The sequence below is a fragment of the Callorhinus ursinus genome, unplaced genomic scaffold (assembly GCF_003265705.2).
Source record: "Callorhinus ursinus isolate GAN/ISIS: 27379988/994484 unplaced genomic scaffold, GSC_fseal_2.0 scaffold79, whole genome shotgun sequence".
Classification (NCBI taxonomy): domain Eukaryota; kingdom Metazoa; phylum Chordata; class Mammalia; order Carnivora; family Otariidae; genus Callorhinus; species Callorhinus ursinus.
Window position 1 is genome coordinate 3,756,859 of NW_027397141.1, and position 14,262 is coordinate 3,771,120.

General features: G+C 53.3%; 1 protein-coding gene across 1 annotated transcript in view; it reads left to right on the plus strand.

Moving 5' to 3' along the window:
* Positions 1–14,262, plus strand: part of ATP11A (ATPase phospholipid transporting 11A) — a 94,832-nt gene that overhangs the window by 27,435 nt on the left and 53,135 nt on the right. The window contains exons 3-5 of the mRNA XM_073887445.1: positions 4,000–4,122; positions 10,900–10,989; positions 11,775–11,855. Coding sequence (XP_073743546.1) covers positions 4,000–4,122; positions 10,900–10,989; positions 11,775–11,855 — 294 coding nt within the window. The remainder of the gene's footprint in view (positions 1–3,999; positions 4,123–10,899; positions 10,990–11,774; positions 11,856–14,262) is intronic.

Genomic DNA, 14,262 nt, shown 5'->3' on the forward strand with positions numbered 1-14,262 from the left:
TCCTTTGGAGACACCTTGAACTCAGGTCTACCTGTTAGAAAATGCATCTTATTAAAAATGGAACCTTGAGAACGTTATCTGGTTTCCCCAAACTGGAGTGAATCTGGTAGAATCCGTGTCTCTGCCGTGAGAGGGAAGTGGGGGCAACCCCAGCAGGTGTGGGGGTGCAGACCCAGCGCGGGGGTGAGCACGCCCACGACCCTGCGGATTTGGGGGGAGAGCTAACCAGCGACGTTACTGGGATATAGTTCACATGTCCCAAAATCCAGCTCTTTAAAGGGTACAATTCAGTGGTTTTTAGTACATTAACCAAGTTATGGGACCACCGCCACAGTGTAGTTTGACAACATTTTCGTCATCCAGTTCCCATTAGCACCCACTCCCCCGCCAGCCGCTGGTCACCTCGCATCTGCCTTCTGTCTGTGGACTTGCCTTCCAGGCCTGCCATGTAGACAGAGTCGCAGCGTCCGGGCCGCCGTGACTGGCGTCTGTCGCATGTGGTGCCGTGTAGACGGAGTTGCGGCATCCAGGTGTGGTGTCTGTCGCATGTGACGAGGGTATGTTTTCATTTCTCTGATAACTGTTGGGCATCTTTCCATGTGCTGTTGGTCATTTGTAGATCTTTGGAGAAATGTCTATTCAAATCCTTGTACTGGTCTTTTTGTGACTGAGTTTGATGGTCTTCCGTGTACCCCAGGTACAAATCTGCTATTAGCTACAGTTTATGAGTGTTTTTGTCGAGGAGCCATGGGGACCTTTCAGGTACCCTTAGGGCTTGTTGACCTGTAGTTCACCTGTGTCTTGTGGTCCCCAAGGAACACGGAAATCTGTGGGGCGCTCCAGGTCATCGCCCACCACCTCCCTGTGTCCTGAGTGGGTGTTGGACAGTTTCTCACGGTCTCCCAGGTGATGAGGTGCGGGCTGCTCGCTCCCCGACCCCGGAATAGAGCTGCAGACTGGGACCCGCTTCCGTGCCCTCTGGAATGGGCCCTCAGCACGAGGGTGTCGTGACCACGGCTCTGTGATTTCCTTATGCTGAGTCTGAGGCTGAGGGTATACAGACGGCGCTCTGCACTTTGAACTTCACACACAGCGCGGGCTCTGTGGTGCCTTCAGACTCCCACCGGAGCCTTTGTTTCCGGAGCCTTGTGGGGTCCCCTGGCTCCAAGCCCAGCACATTCTGGCTGTGCTTCCCCTCCCTTCTGAGCAGACAAGCTGGATGCCCTTGCGACTTCGTGGGGTTAGCTCTGTGCAGGCCTGCTGGTCACCGTGGGTCCTAGGCCAAGCCTGGGAAGACAGCACAGGGGGTGGGCTTGGCCTTCCATGCACTAAGGTCTGGGGGGCTCATCACATTCAGCCCCTGAGCGTAAGTCTGTCGTCCACACCTGCACAGCCCTCTGGGTGACCCAGGGCCTGTGTTAGGGGCACATGCAGGTTCCAGAGCCCCCACCACCTTCACCATGCTCTGCCCTGCTGTCCGAGGGTGAGGGAGAGATTTCACAGCCCTGGGTGAAGCGGGGACCCGAGGGGAGGCGGGTACCACAGCCACACGGTGTGTGTTCCAAAGTCAGCAGAGGCTTGGGGTGGCTGGTGCGTGTGCGAGGGGTCTGCAGCCCGCTCATCCCCCCCAGTCTGTGCCACCCCAGTGCAGCCCCTGAAGGCCCCCCCCACCCCCTCCCAGGTCACCCCTCCATCTCTTTCCCCAAAGAGAGATGCCCAGGCAAAGGGAAAGAACCCGTTCCCTCCGCTGCTGGTGGCGAAGCATTTCCCTCCCTCCGTGATGCACCCGGCGGCGAGGGAGTGTGGCCTTCCCCTCTGAAGGGCGCTCGCTCTCCAGGCCCAGCCTGCGATCCCTTCCTCTGCATCTGTCCAGTCCAGCGGGACAGGAATGGCCGTGAGGTTTCTGCCTGGTGCGGGGACACTGCAGTGAAGAGAGACAGGCAGGTATATTTATTTTGACACTTTGTAGATTTAAAATTAATCGCTGAAACAACTCTGCATTTATAATTTGGACATGTGACCTGCTATTTTGCTTGGCGGCAGGATGTAAATACCCTTGAAATACTGCAATTTGTAAGGAGTGTTAATCATGTCTCTTGGGAAGATGTAGTTGATTTACCGCATTGCAAGTTAGGCAGGTGGAAACGAGGAAGAGCCCACTCTGAGAGGCAGTGCCGTAGATTGGCACTGCCCCGTGGGGTCATATTTGAGGTGTTACATGATCATGTGGAAACTGCACGTGTCCGCTAGACAGTGTGGAGGGTGTGAGTTGGCCTTGATAACGTTCATTCCGACTCTGCCTCCCTAGGGACGGGGGACCCCCACGTCCCGCCCGGGGCACCGGCTGCCTCCGCCTGCCTAGTGGGGCTAAAAGTCAGTGGCTGGAGAAAGGTTTTCAGGATTTTCATTTTGTATTAAAAGTTATATTTTTGTGTTTCTTTCCTTTCCTGGTTCCTTTACCATGTGTTCTTTTTCAACATAAGTTTGCAAATCTGTGGGCATGAGAAGCCCCCTGGCTGTGTCCTGAGAAATAAAAGGATATCAGGGGCACCCAGAGGTTGACGTATGAAGCTCTTACGAGGCAGTTTAGTCAGCACCCCCGAAATGGGAAGGCCAGCAGGAAGGGGCGTGGGGCAGTGGGGGAGGGCTCGCATGGCTCAGGTGTGGCCTGGCCCTCGTGGCGCCAGGTTCCTGTAGGGCGCGGGCTCCTGGGAGGGCCACGTCCCGAGTTCCTGCCAGTGAGGGGCCAGCTTGTTCTCTCTCGGGGATCTTGCATTTCCCGAGTCCCTGGTGAGCGTGTCCGGAAACACAGGTGGAGTTAGGAGACCAGGTTGGTCTCTGTTCTCAGTCTGCACGGCCGTCTCGCAAAGCCAGGCCCTAACAGGAGGTTCGGAGGAGGCGTTGGCTGAGGGAATGTGCACGCGTGTGCTGGGGGCACACCTGGATGCTCCTTACCCCAAGAAGGTGGGGATGGGCAAACCAGTGGTGCATGAGCAAAAAAACAAAACAAGCTGATGTGAGGCTCTCCTGAGCTCAGCCAGCAGAGATGCTGTCGCTCACGTTACCCCATCTGTGTGGCTTCAGGAGTGCGGGCTCCCTGACCCACAGCGAGAGGGGGGCAGAAGACCCCGGACTCCCGCATGGCTGCCCGCGTCATTTTGTGCTCTGTTCATTGTCGACAGCTGTGGGTGTGGGCTGTCCTCAGGCTGTGAGGAGCTGCATGAGGCTTGTGTTCAGTGACAACCGAGCCCGAGCTTTGATCTGACCCACTCTTCTTCCTGTGTCCTGTCACAATGACCTCCTTTTTCCCACCGCTTCCTGTAGCCCAGCAGGCGTGAGCTGGGCCGCCGGCCTGCGGAGGGGGGGGACGGGACCCCGAGCTGGGCCGCCCGCCTGGGGGCGGGGGACCCTGAACTAGACGGCTGTGTGAGGCTTTATTTTAGCTTCTGTCTGTAGCTGTGGTGTCTTGGTACCTCCGTGCTGACAACGTAGGGTCAGATGAATGTTGTCAAGATTCTTCTGGTCAGAAGATGTTTACCTGTGCCTCGTGGGCACGACGCTTTGAATAATATGAGGACAGGTCAGACCCCAGCTGCCTGTCTTCCAGGAGAGCCCTTGAGCAGGGAGACGGGAGACGGCTCCGTCCTGCACTCACAGTCTTACCCTCTCATTAAAGACCTGCTCCCATGCATCTAATGGGCCGTCTTCTGTTGGAGGCCTGAGGGTCGTGCTGAGCACTCCCGTCTGTGCAGGAGCCCCGCCGTGTTCTTTCCGCTGACGACCAGCTTGGAAGGGCTTCCCCGCCCGCTCCCGCTGGGGGTGCAGACTGCCCGCTCAGACCGGTCCCTTGGGGAGCATAGCCCGTGCGGGTTGAGTGAGATCGGGGCGGATCAGCCCTCCGCAGGTGGGACCTGGCGCAGGTTCTGTGGGTGAGGCTGCGTGTTAGCCAGCACTCTGGGGGTGGCTGTCACCCCACTAACGCCACTCTGTTTCCCTCAGTGTGCTGGAGAAGAGAACTGGGTGGACAGTCGGACCATCTACGTGGGGCACAGGGAGCCCCCTCCAGGTGCTGAGGCCTACATCCCACAGAGGCACCCCGACAACAGAATCGTCTCCTCCAAGGTGAGCTTCTGTCTGGGACCTTGTTTCCTATGGGCCCTGTGGGGACGGCGGTTACCCGCTCTGCTCCTGGGGCTGCCGCCGTGGCCGCTGCCCACCCCACTGAGCACTGCGGTTGGCGTCTACATGGGGCTGGCCCACTTGTCCATAGCTTGTCCCCACAGCTGGTGGGACATGCATCCTGTGTGTTAGACCATCTGTCCTTCACGTCTCTTTAATTATGCCATGGACACGGGAGGCCTACTTCTGCCACTAGTGAGTTTGCTGCCTGGCCACGTCCCAAGCCACCCCCGCCAGGTCTCCTCACCTGTAGAGACGACACTAAATGTCCCTGGTGGCAGGAGGTGCGTGTAGCCCCCTTGTCAACGGGAACACTGGCACGTGTCCCAGTCTGTCAGGTGGTGTAGTAAGTGCCACAGGAAGGCTGTGATGGGGATGTCCTCACTCAAGCGAAGCACGTGTTCTCGACTGGAGCGCAGGAACACAGAGGCACACTTCACACACTTGCTGAGTCACCGGTCAGTGGCTCTCCAGGACAGCTTTGAACAAAAAGGTAAATGATGGCTTCCCGGATTTTGGAGAACTTTCCCTTTCGACGTACACACCCGTGCGTCCATGAAGACATGCGCACCCATGGCTATGTGTCCCAGGTGTGCACACCTGTGCGGTAGGCCCACCAGATCCCTATGTGGCTGCCTCACATCTCTGGATATGCTATCAAAGATTGCCCTAAGTTTAAGAATACTTGAGAACAGAAAAGCTTTGCTCTTCAAGGCTCTTTTTTTAAGTGGACCGATTTTATTTAAAACTGTGATGGAAAATAACAGTGATGATGATCCTAGCTTCAGTTCTCCAGACTCACCATGTGGACAAGCAGATTGCTCATCACAGAAATCCCACGCAGTGTGCATGGTACGTGGTCGCCCAGAGGGATGCGTGCGGCACGTGGCCGAGCAGGACCTACCTAGGGTTCAGGGGTCTTTGCAGCAGTGACCTGTGTAGACCTGAGCGGTCTCAGGTGGAGCGCACTGAAGACTGCATCACCGGTGGGCCCGACACACTTCTTAAAAATCAGCTCCTGCGCCGTTCAAGTGCTTCGAGAGTCAGGGAAGTGCGCTGGACGCCACAGCTGCAGGTGCCGCATGAGCTGGGCAGGGCAGGCGGCGGAGGCAGGTGACGGGACTCGAAGCCGCCCACGCTTTCCAGTGTCCAGCCAGCAGGACATTTGTCAGGCCCTTCGGACGCCGATGGCTTCCTGCTGCGGTTGGTTTCTCCCTCTAGGGACAAAGCCCCCAGTGCCTTTCGGGTCGATGTGGAAAGTTCTGCACAGGGCTGTGCAGAGGAACCTTCTGGAAGACAAAGCCTCTGGCTGACTGGGGCCGTCTGAGGGCCTTCCTGATGCATTTGGTGGAATATAGCCAGATGCTGAAGGATGCTTTATTTAGGACAAAAAGCCCCATCAGTGTTTTAGGGGAGACAACCAAAAGCAGTGACTTCTAAATCCTATTCCTGACTCTTTGTGCTCTGACTCAAGTTGCGGAGCCAGTTTATTACTTTCATTTTTTTCTTTCAAATACTCCCGCAGTGATTTTGAGGTGCTTTGTCATCTTCCCACCTTTTCTCTCCCTGGGGTGGCACCCACTGTCCCCAGGTGCCCTACCCGCACCAGGGCTACCAGCGCTGTCTCGGTTTCTGACAAAGCGGTGGAGGAAGGAGCGTTTGAGCCAGACTTGCAGCGTCCCGGGGTTTTTCACAATGAGTCCTTCTCAGGAAAGCTCCTTCAGAGCAGGAAAAACTGAGTCAACATCCTTGCAAGAGGCAGGTCAGACTGAGGCCACACAGACAGAGCCTGTGTCTCCGCTCAGAGCGGGAGGGGCCCTGCATCCACGTTCCTCTTTGTTCCGAGAGGACTCGCCCTTCCTCGGAGAGGTGGGGTCAGTGGCTCAACGCCCGTCCAGGGGGGATGATGGTGTGTAATTTAAGGAGAAATCACGTACAGCACAGCCTCTGCGGCTAATCGGAGCCTGTACGGAAGAGGCTCTCAGAAGGCCAAGGATTGCGCACGAGCTCTGTTGGCGAGGTGGACAGTAGCCGTGACATCTGCCAGCATCTAGAGCACGTAATTGCTTTCACTTAAAGACAGCTCAGGGTGTATGGAAAAAACAACTTAATTAGTAAAACCTAAGTCCCAGCAGGTGTGGAGAATGTGTGTTGTAACGTATGTACGTTTTCTTGGGAAGACCACATTTATCTTAAAAGACCACCAGGACTTTGTCCAGGCAGAGAAGCCTCACTTCGCAAGCTTGATTGTATTCAGTCGGAGAGCTTTCACATGGGAGTGAAAAAGCCAGCCCACCGTGCTCGACTTAGACCTGTTTCATGGGTGGGCCGATGTTGGCCTCAGTGATTGATGAGAGTTCGATTTCCTTTCTGGGAGACACCCTGGGCAGGTGTCTGGGATGAAGGAGAAACAAGAGCCCACTCCCCGGCGCGTCCCCTTCCCTTTGCCTCTGACGACGTGCAGAGCCCCGCACCCAGCGGCTGCTCGAGCTCACGGGCAAGCAGATCCCAGCTTCAAGGGAAAGACCGGTCAGGGCACCTGGGTGGCTTAGTTGGTTAAGCAGCTGCCTTCACCCCAGGGTCCTGGGATTGAGCCCTGCATCGGGCTCCCTGCTCAGCAGAGAGCCTGCTTCTCCCTTTCCCTTTGCCTGACACTCTGCCTACTTGTGTTCTCTATCTCTCTGCCAAATAAATAGATAAATAAATCTTAAAAAAAAAGAGAGAGAGAGAAGGACCAGCCACGGCTTCAGCAGTTTCACGAGATTGTACTTCGGGGCACAGAATGCGTGTGGCTCCCAGCTCTGACCTCAGGACACTACAGGTAGACGTTAGGCTCAAGCTATACTGTCAGTCCTTCCAGAAAGGTGTGTCGCTTTTGATCTGGGGCAAGGGAGGATCACCTTTTCCAATTAGGTGTGGATGGACAGCATTCCTGCGGACTTCTGAGTGAAGCGCGGCCCACTGGAGAAGAACCAGCCTCAGAACAAAGCCCGTGGATTGATCTTTAGCTGCGTGTCTGCCCCTGTGCCCACACCTTCCCCACAGTACCCGCGGCACCAGCACTGCCTCTCACTGGCCCGTCATGATGCACACTCATTTTTCAAACATCAGGGATCCAGAATGGGGTGTGATTTTCTATTTTCTACATCCCGGTCTCCCAGTCGTACATGCACGAGGAAGCTCAACTCCGGGTGCACTGACACGTTCCAGGGGCGATCAGGGGCTCCATGCACGGCTGGGTGCCGGGCCTGTGCTCAGGTCCAGCAGGGCCGAGGCTGCTTCCCACATGTTCTCGTGCGACCTTCCGGCGGTCAGCAGAGAACAGTGCCCAGGGCTTATCTCCGGTTTCCTTCCACCACGTTTCTGGGGTAGACCAGGTGGGCCACATTCTTCTTTGTCCTGATCCACGCTCCCAGCAGCTCACAGAACCATGGTGACCACGGCAGAACCCAGCTGGGTGCTGGTCAGGTGTCCGGCTCGCAGACCCTCCCGCGGGAAGCGTTGGCAGTGTGAGCAAAAAGCGAGGAATAGCGGCTTTCCCGTGCCGTTCCACACTGGGGTGACGGGAGGTGCTCTGGCCGCCTCCCTTCACCCCGGGCATGTGACTGAGCCCGGGGACCCCAGGACTACGCTCTGCCTGCTGCTGGGATGGCCGCGGAAGCCAGGGCCTGATACCGCGCCAGGGTCCGCGGATTGTGTGACATCGTGGCCCTGTGTCCGCGCAGACACGCAGCTCCCCAGACGTAAGGAGGACGAAGTGTGCGCGGTGGCCCCTCCGTCCTCTGCTTGCCGGCTCTCGTGTGTCCCCCAGTGCCCGTTTACTGTATCCCGCCCGTGTGGGGCTCATCTGCCCGCACACCCGCTCGCGTTCAGGTTAGCTCACTGTTTTTCACCTTTCTTGTCATACGCCATCCAGAATTAGTGACCCTCTTTTTGACCGCATTAATAATCAGCAGTAATGACTCATTACGGTGGATTTATCCTGTGAAATAAGGGGATTACCAGGTGTAATGTTTAAGCTTTGTGTGGCTTCTCCACGCCTGATTAGCAGGAAGCAATCATTTAAGTGGCTTTCAGTTCCAAATCTGAGCTAGCCCTGGGCACACTAGATTTGGGAGGCTGAAAGGGATCCAGAAACGGCACACTCAAATAGGACAAGACCAGACGTTCACGTGATGTCCTAGGGTTCTTCCATTCGGAAGCAGGTGACATTGTTTTATTTCATTCCACGTATAAGATGAAAGCATTCTCACGTGGAAACGTTCAAGAATGTGTAAGAAGTCAGTGGTGTGATGAGTCTCTCACGCCCTTGTCACCCCAGCGGCTCCGCCCGGGACCCCACAATCCTCGACCAGCGTTGTGAATCAGATCCTGAACAGCACGGGGTTTTCATCTGTAGACACTTCAGGAGACAGAAGATGGGGTTTTAAGTGGGAGCTTTTTCCATTAATGTGATTTTGGTACTGAGTAACATATTATAGGTCCTTGGGGACATTTTTGATTCACAGTTAGTGAGTATGGATGTGGGTGCTAGGCAGTAGGTCGGTCTCACGGGCTGGGGCCTTAAAGACAGTTCCATCTTGGGGTCTGGAAATCTGTGAAGGATCACGGATCATTCCAGGCTGGTCACAGAAACACAAAAACGAGGCATAAATGCTATGACTGCCTAATGACTTACATTCCTTTTAAAAGTTGATGGAAAGTGACTGACTTTTTCATTATGGCCCATTTAAAAGAAAAAACGTTTATCTTTCTTAAAAATATAAAAAGGTCGCTAGTGTTTGTACTGTTGGTCAAGCTATGGAATTTTAATGTCCCCATCGTGTTTTCAGCACCAGTTTGAGCCAGAACTTTGATCCCAGCTGTATTGCTTCAGGGCTCACGCTAGTATGCTTACTTTACACGTGAAAAACTAGAACACAGTCCTGAAATAATTTGCTAAAGTTTACTTGATTTTTAAGTGTCAGGACCAGGTTGGTTATGGGGTCTGACTCCACAGAGGCCGTGTGTTTTGCACTGGAACAAAGAGTAAATATTTTCTGAATTCCATAGAGTGGCCAGATTATCCTGAGGTAGGGTAGCAAATTAAGAATTCAAAACATGGCTTTTTTGTTTTTGTTTTTTTGGGGGGTTTGGGGGGAACACATTGTCTATATTTTGGGAAAATTTGCGGTAGGGGTTGGGTTTCTGTTTTTGTCTTTCTCTAATGGAGAAACCGAGGTGAAGAAGATGTAGCTCTGTGTTCTCTACCCTCTCTTTAGTGTCTGTGGCTACATTTCTGACCAGGAGACCTGCTGTTTGGTTCCCAGTCTGTTTGCACTCAGATGAAGAAAGCCTTGTGCGCACTTGACAGAATCCAACACCATTGCTGATGAATAGTTTGAGCAAACCAGGAATGCAGGGGAATTTCAACTTGATAAAGAGCATCTGTGATACACCCGCAGCTAATACTACCCCTGATGGCGAAAACTGAGATGCTTTCACCCTAGGATTGAGAACGATGCAGATTTCCCTCTTGCCACACCCCATTCAGCGGCTTTACTGGATGTTGTGGCTACTACAGTGAGGAAGGGAGGGGGTGCAGGGTAGGCAGACTGGGCAGGAAGAAACAAGGCAAGTGGCATGAAGGTCTGTGGAGAAAATCCCAAAGAAAACTCCCAACAGAACCTGGTGGGACTTAACCATAAGAGCAAGGCCAGCAGCAAACAGTTGAATTCACAACTTAAAATTTTCTGCTCTTCAAAAGACACTGTTAAGAATTAGAAAGACAAGCCACTGACAGAAGAAATGTTTGCCAAACATATGGCCTGTAGATGCCAGGTGTCTGGCGGTACGCAGAGGGGAAAGGTGCTGGGGGTGGGGGTGTTGGACATGGTGGGATCTGGCAGTACACGGAGGGGAAGGGTGCTGGGGGGTCGGACATGGTGGGGTCGGGCAGGACATGGAAGGGAAGGGTGCTGGGGGGTCGGACATGGGGTCGGGCAGTACACGGAGGGGAAGGGTGCTGGGGGGTCAGACATGGTGGGGTCGGGCAGGACATGGAAGGGAAGGGTGCTGGGGGGCTAGACGCAGTGGGGTCGGGCAGTATGCAGAGAGCTAACAGACAAACACCAACACAGTGTTTACTGGGTAATGGCATCTGGGACATTGTTGTTCTCAACGCAGAAGGCAAGCAAACTGTCCTCCTGAGGCAAAGATGAGAAGTCTGGAGAGTAGGTGGTGGCCAGGACTCCCCTGTCCGCCCTCTACTCCCTGCATGTGAGGAGGTGCGCGTGGGGCCGTGTCCACCCTGGGACACGGCGGCCTCGCGATGCTGACTTGGAGTGTCACTTTCTGTGACCAGCTAGTGACGCTTTCACAAGACAGAAGAGAAGGAAGTAGTCAGGGAGGAACGCCAAGCATGTGTGTGTTAACGATCAGAGGTTTACGTTTTACGAAACATATTTTAATGGTGTTGTTAGGCTACTTTGTAGGACATGGAATTACCTGGCGTTGGGTAACTCGTGCTCTTTTGGAGTATGTGTTCTATGTTAGCAGTTCATTTTTGTGGTCAACAAATTGATAAAATATCCACAGAACACCCTAAATGTTGACTTGTGAGTTCTGTACCTAAAACTAAACATTCTGTGCTTTGAAATCCAGTGCTGTCCTCATGTAGTAAACACTATAAAAAAGTAAAATGTGATTAAAATGATATGTTTTTGTTTTTCTTTTATACAGTACACATTTTGGAACTTCATACCCAAGAATTTATTTGAACAATTCAGAAGAATAGCCAACTTTTATTTTCTTATCATATTTCTGGTACAGGTAAGGCCAGCTGTCTTTTTTTTTTTTTTATCACCTCAAGTGTAAAGTCTAAATAAGCAACACTTTATGCTCAGGAGATTAACTATGGTTTGCTAACGAGAAGGAGCAGGGACCTGGAGCCCTTCATCTCTTTCCTTCATGGACAAGTGTGTTGGTTCAGAGAGGCATCTAAGCTGAAACAGACATGTGAACAGTCTGCCTTGGGGTTGGTTCTGGCCTCCTTCCAGTCCTCGGGGAAATCAGGAGCCCCCTGATCTTTAGGGGAAACTGAGCAGGCACGCTAAGCGTTGTTGGATGGATCGATCCTCCTCCTAAATGCGCGTGGGGAGAGCGAGAAGAGAGAAAACCACAGTGGGGCCTGAGTGAGGGAGCAGGGATCTGATGTGTTTTAAGACTAGCAAATCTCATTTTCTCAATCATGCAAAATACAGCAGAAGGACTTTTAGAATGTCCCCAACATTAAGTTATGCAAATAATGTAATTGAAGTGTGGGACCAAAAGCAGAGCAGTGAATTAAAATAAAATGCACGCCACAGTCAGGCTTCCATCTTTTCCGCTGTTAGTGTGGTTTCCTTAAGCAGGTCCCTGAACTAGAGCAAACCACCCTCACTTCGCAGTAAATAGGGTGACTTACCCTCTACTCTGATTTATCTGTAGTGAGGGGATAAAGTGAGTTTAAAACAAGCGAAAGCAAATGTTTTTGTTGGTGTCATAGGCCAGCCAGTCTGTCCTCAGTCACTAGGATGTGCTTTGAGGGTGGCTTTATCCTTCTGCTTTAATTGCAGTTGATCATCGACACCCCCACGAGCCCCGTAACCAGTGGGCTTCCGCTGTTCTTCGTCATCACGGTCACGGCTATCAAACAGGTAAGACCGTCTGCGGACATCTTGTGATGTAATGTCGCCTTTTATCCAAAGCAAGATGATCGCTTTGCTTCAGCTAGTTCACAGGAAATTTAGCTAAGTTCTAGAAATTCATTTTGGTAATTGTCATGGATTGACACTTGAGCTAAAATAAGAGAGATCAGATAACGTAGCCCCTAGGGCGGCATCCCGTGAGTCTGAGGAGGAAGCCAAGGTTTTCATGTTCAGAACCAGCCAGAGATGGAATCGGTTTTCAGAAGAGTTTCTTAGCCTGTCCACACTCAGGACTGTCCGAACCGCAAGGGCCAGCTGTGCCCAGGGCCCGGGCTGTGGTTTCCTAAGCGAGCCTGTGGACTCCTGACTCATGGAGTGCCTCGGGCTCTTCTCCCCGGTCCCAGTCGCTGACAGGGATAAGGACGTGTCTCGGTCATGTCCGCTGTTCATCTGGCCGTCTCTGTGCTGTAGCCATCAGCTCTGTCTGGATCCAGAAAGTTCCCATCCCCTCGGAAGGAGGCCCTGTGCCCGCGCGCAGTCCCTGGCATCTCCACCCCAGCCCCTGCCAGCCGCCGGTCTGCCTCTGTCAGGGCGCCGTCTTCCTCCGTGTGGGCGCGGAGTGGCTCTCTGCTTTTGGTGTGCACTTCCTTGGTGACTAACGATATTGAGCATCTTTTCCCGTGCTTATTTGCCGTCTGTGTGTATTTCTTCAGAAACATGTCATCAAATTCTTCATCCATCTTAAAATTGGGTTTTTTGTCTTTTGATTGATGAGTTGCAAGAACTTCATTATATGTTCCAGAAACAAGTCCCTTATCTGCTGCAGGCTGTTGAACCTAATGATGTTTGCATTTCAGGGTTGATAGGTCGACCTTTCATTTGGGAGAGCTGGATAATTTGTAAAATGGCAGCCTCTAGTGACATTATTGATGATCCAATTCTTGCTGACAAAGCCATGCTTTCCTGGTGTTTGTCTTTAGATAAAAATAAAGAATACGAAACATGTATTTTACTTGAGAACAGCCACTGGATGACAGTGGTACGTCAGTACCGCAAAGTGATTTTCTCTAGATTGAGAAAAAACGTAGAACAGAATCAGGTTACCTTCTAGTATGTGTGCAAAGAGCACCTCTGGGCCGCCTTCTGCCAGCCCTGCTCAGCTTCAGCACGAGAATGTCTGTGCAAGTATTTTTTTTAATACAGAACGGTGAAGAGCATTTAAGGATGTGTCTTCATTTTAATTTGGGTTTTATATCTCACTCACCAGTAATCTGGAAATACAGACTTGAACAAAAATGATTTTACTTCATACCCATTAGATTGTCTTTTAAATGTAAAAGCCTGAAGAGCAACCAAAGATGATAATGTGGTCAAGCGCATGCACCTGCTGCTGATGGGAGCATGGTGGCGCCATCTTGGAAAACCATTTGGCAATAACTGATGGAGTGGAGGCCGTGAATGCAGTTAGTGTGTATTATATGCATCTCAGAACAGACCACAGAGATCCGACGATGTGTCCTGGGATGTTCATTGCAGGCCTTTTTGGGGAAGAAAAACTAGGGACAGATTGTTCTTCAGTGAGGCAATGGGCAGCACTTTTGTTGTGTGTGGGGGGTGGAGGAGGGTGCAGTGATTGAAATGAGTGAACCCCTGGCTTCCCACCCCTCCACCTGCCCCCACCCCTCTCCTCCTCACCTTTCCCGACCTCAGGACACCTCCTGCACTGGACAGCTCGGATGCCCTCAGCCCTCCCCTCCTCAGCCCTGTTCCCGGCGACCCCAGCCAACACATACAGGGGATCCGATTCCCTTCCTTGCAGCTCAGGAAGCCCCTTTGGGGAGCCTGGCATCTGCTAGTCCCAGATGTGCCTCGTCCCGCCTGGGCGCTAAACGCATCTGACCCCCTCTGTTCAAATCTCCAGCGACTTCAGTGAGTTGGGCAGTTGCCCCGAGCCCTCCCGGGCTGCCCACCCTGCCTGGCTTTCTGCATGCCCCACACTATCTTCAACCTTCCAAGCCGGCCTGGCCCTGGCCCTGGCCCCTGGCCCCACCCACGTGCGATCCTGCCCCCTCATGCCATTTACTGTGGTGTCAGCTCCTCCTTTCTGGGCAAGCGCTGAGCATCCCCTGGGGGTCGGCTCAGACCCTTCTCCTCTGAGCGCCCCCCCCCCACACATTTGCACGCATGTGCTGTGGGGCCTGTGACACACTCACTGGGTCAGGGAACCAGGTGAGGCTCACGCCTGGGCCTGCAGGAAGGGGAACGGGAGACCCCCACCCTGGTCCTCCTGCCTGAGTGAGGCCTCGGCCAGGGCGCTGGCAGTGAGCAACTAGGCGTGGCCATCCCAGTGGTCGAGCACAGACAGTAGACACGTGCCCCACGGGAGAATGTCCAGAAGCCTGTGAAGGTGCCAGGG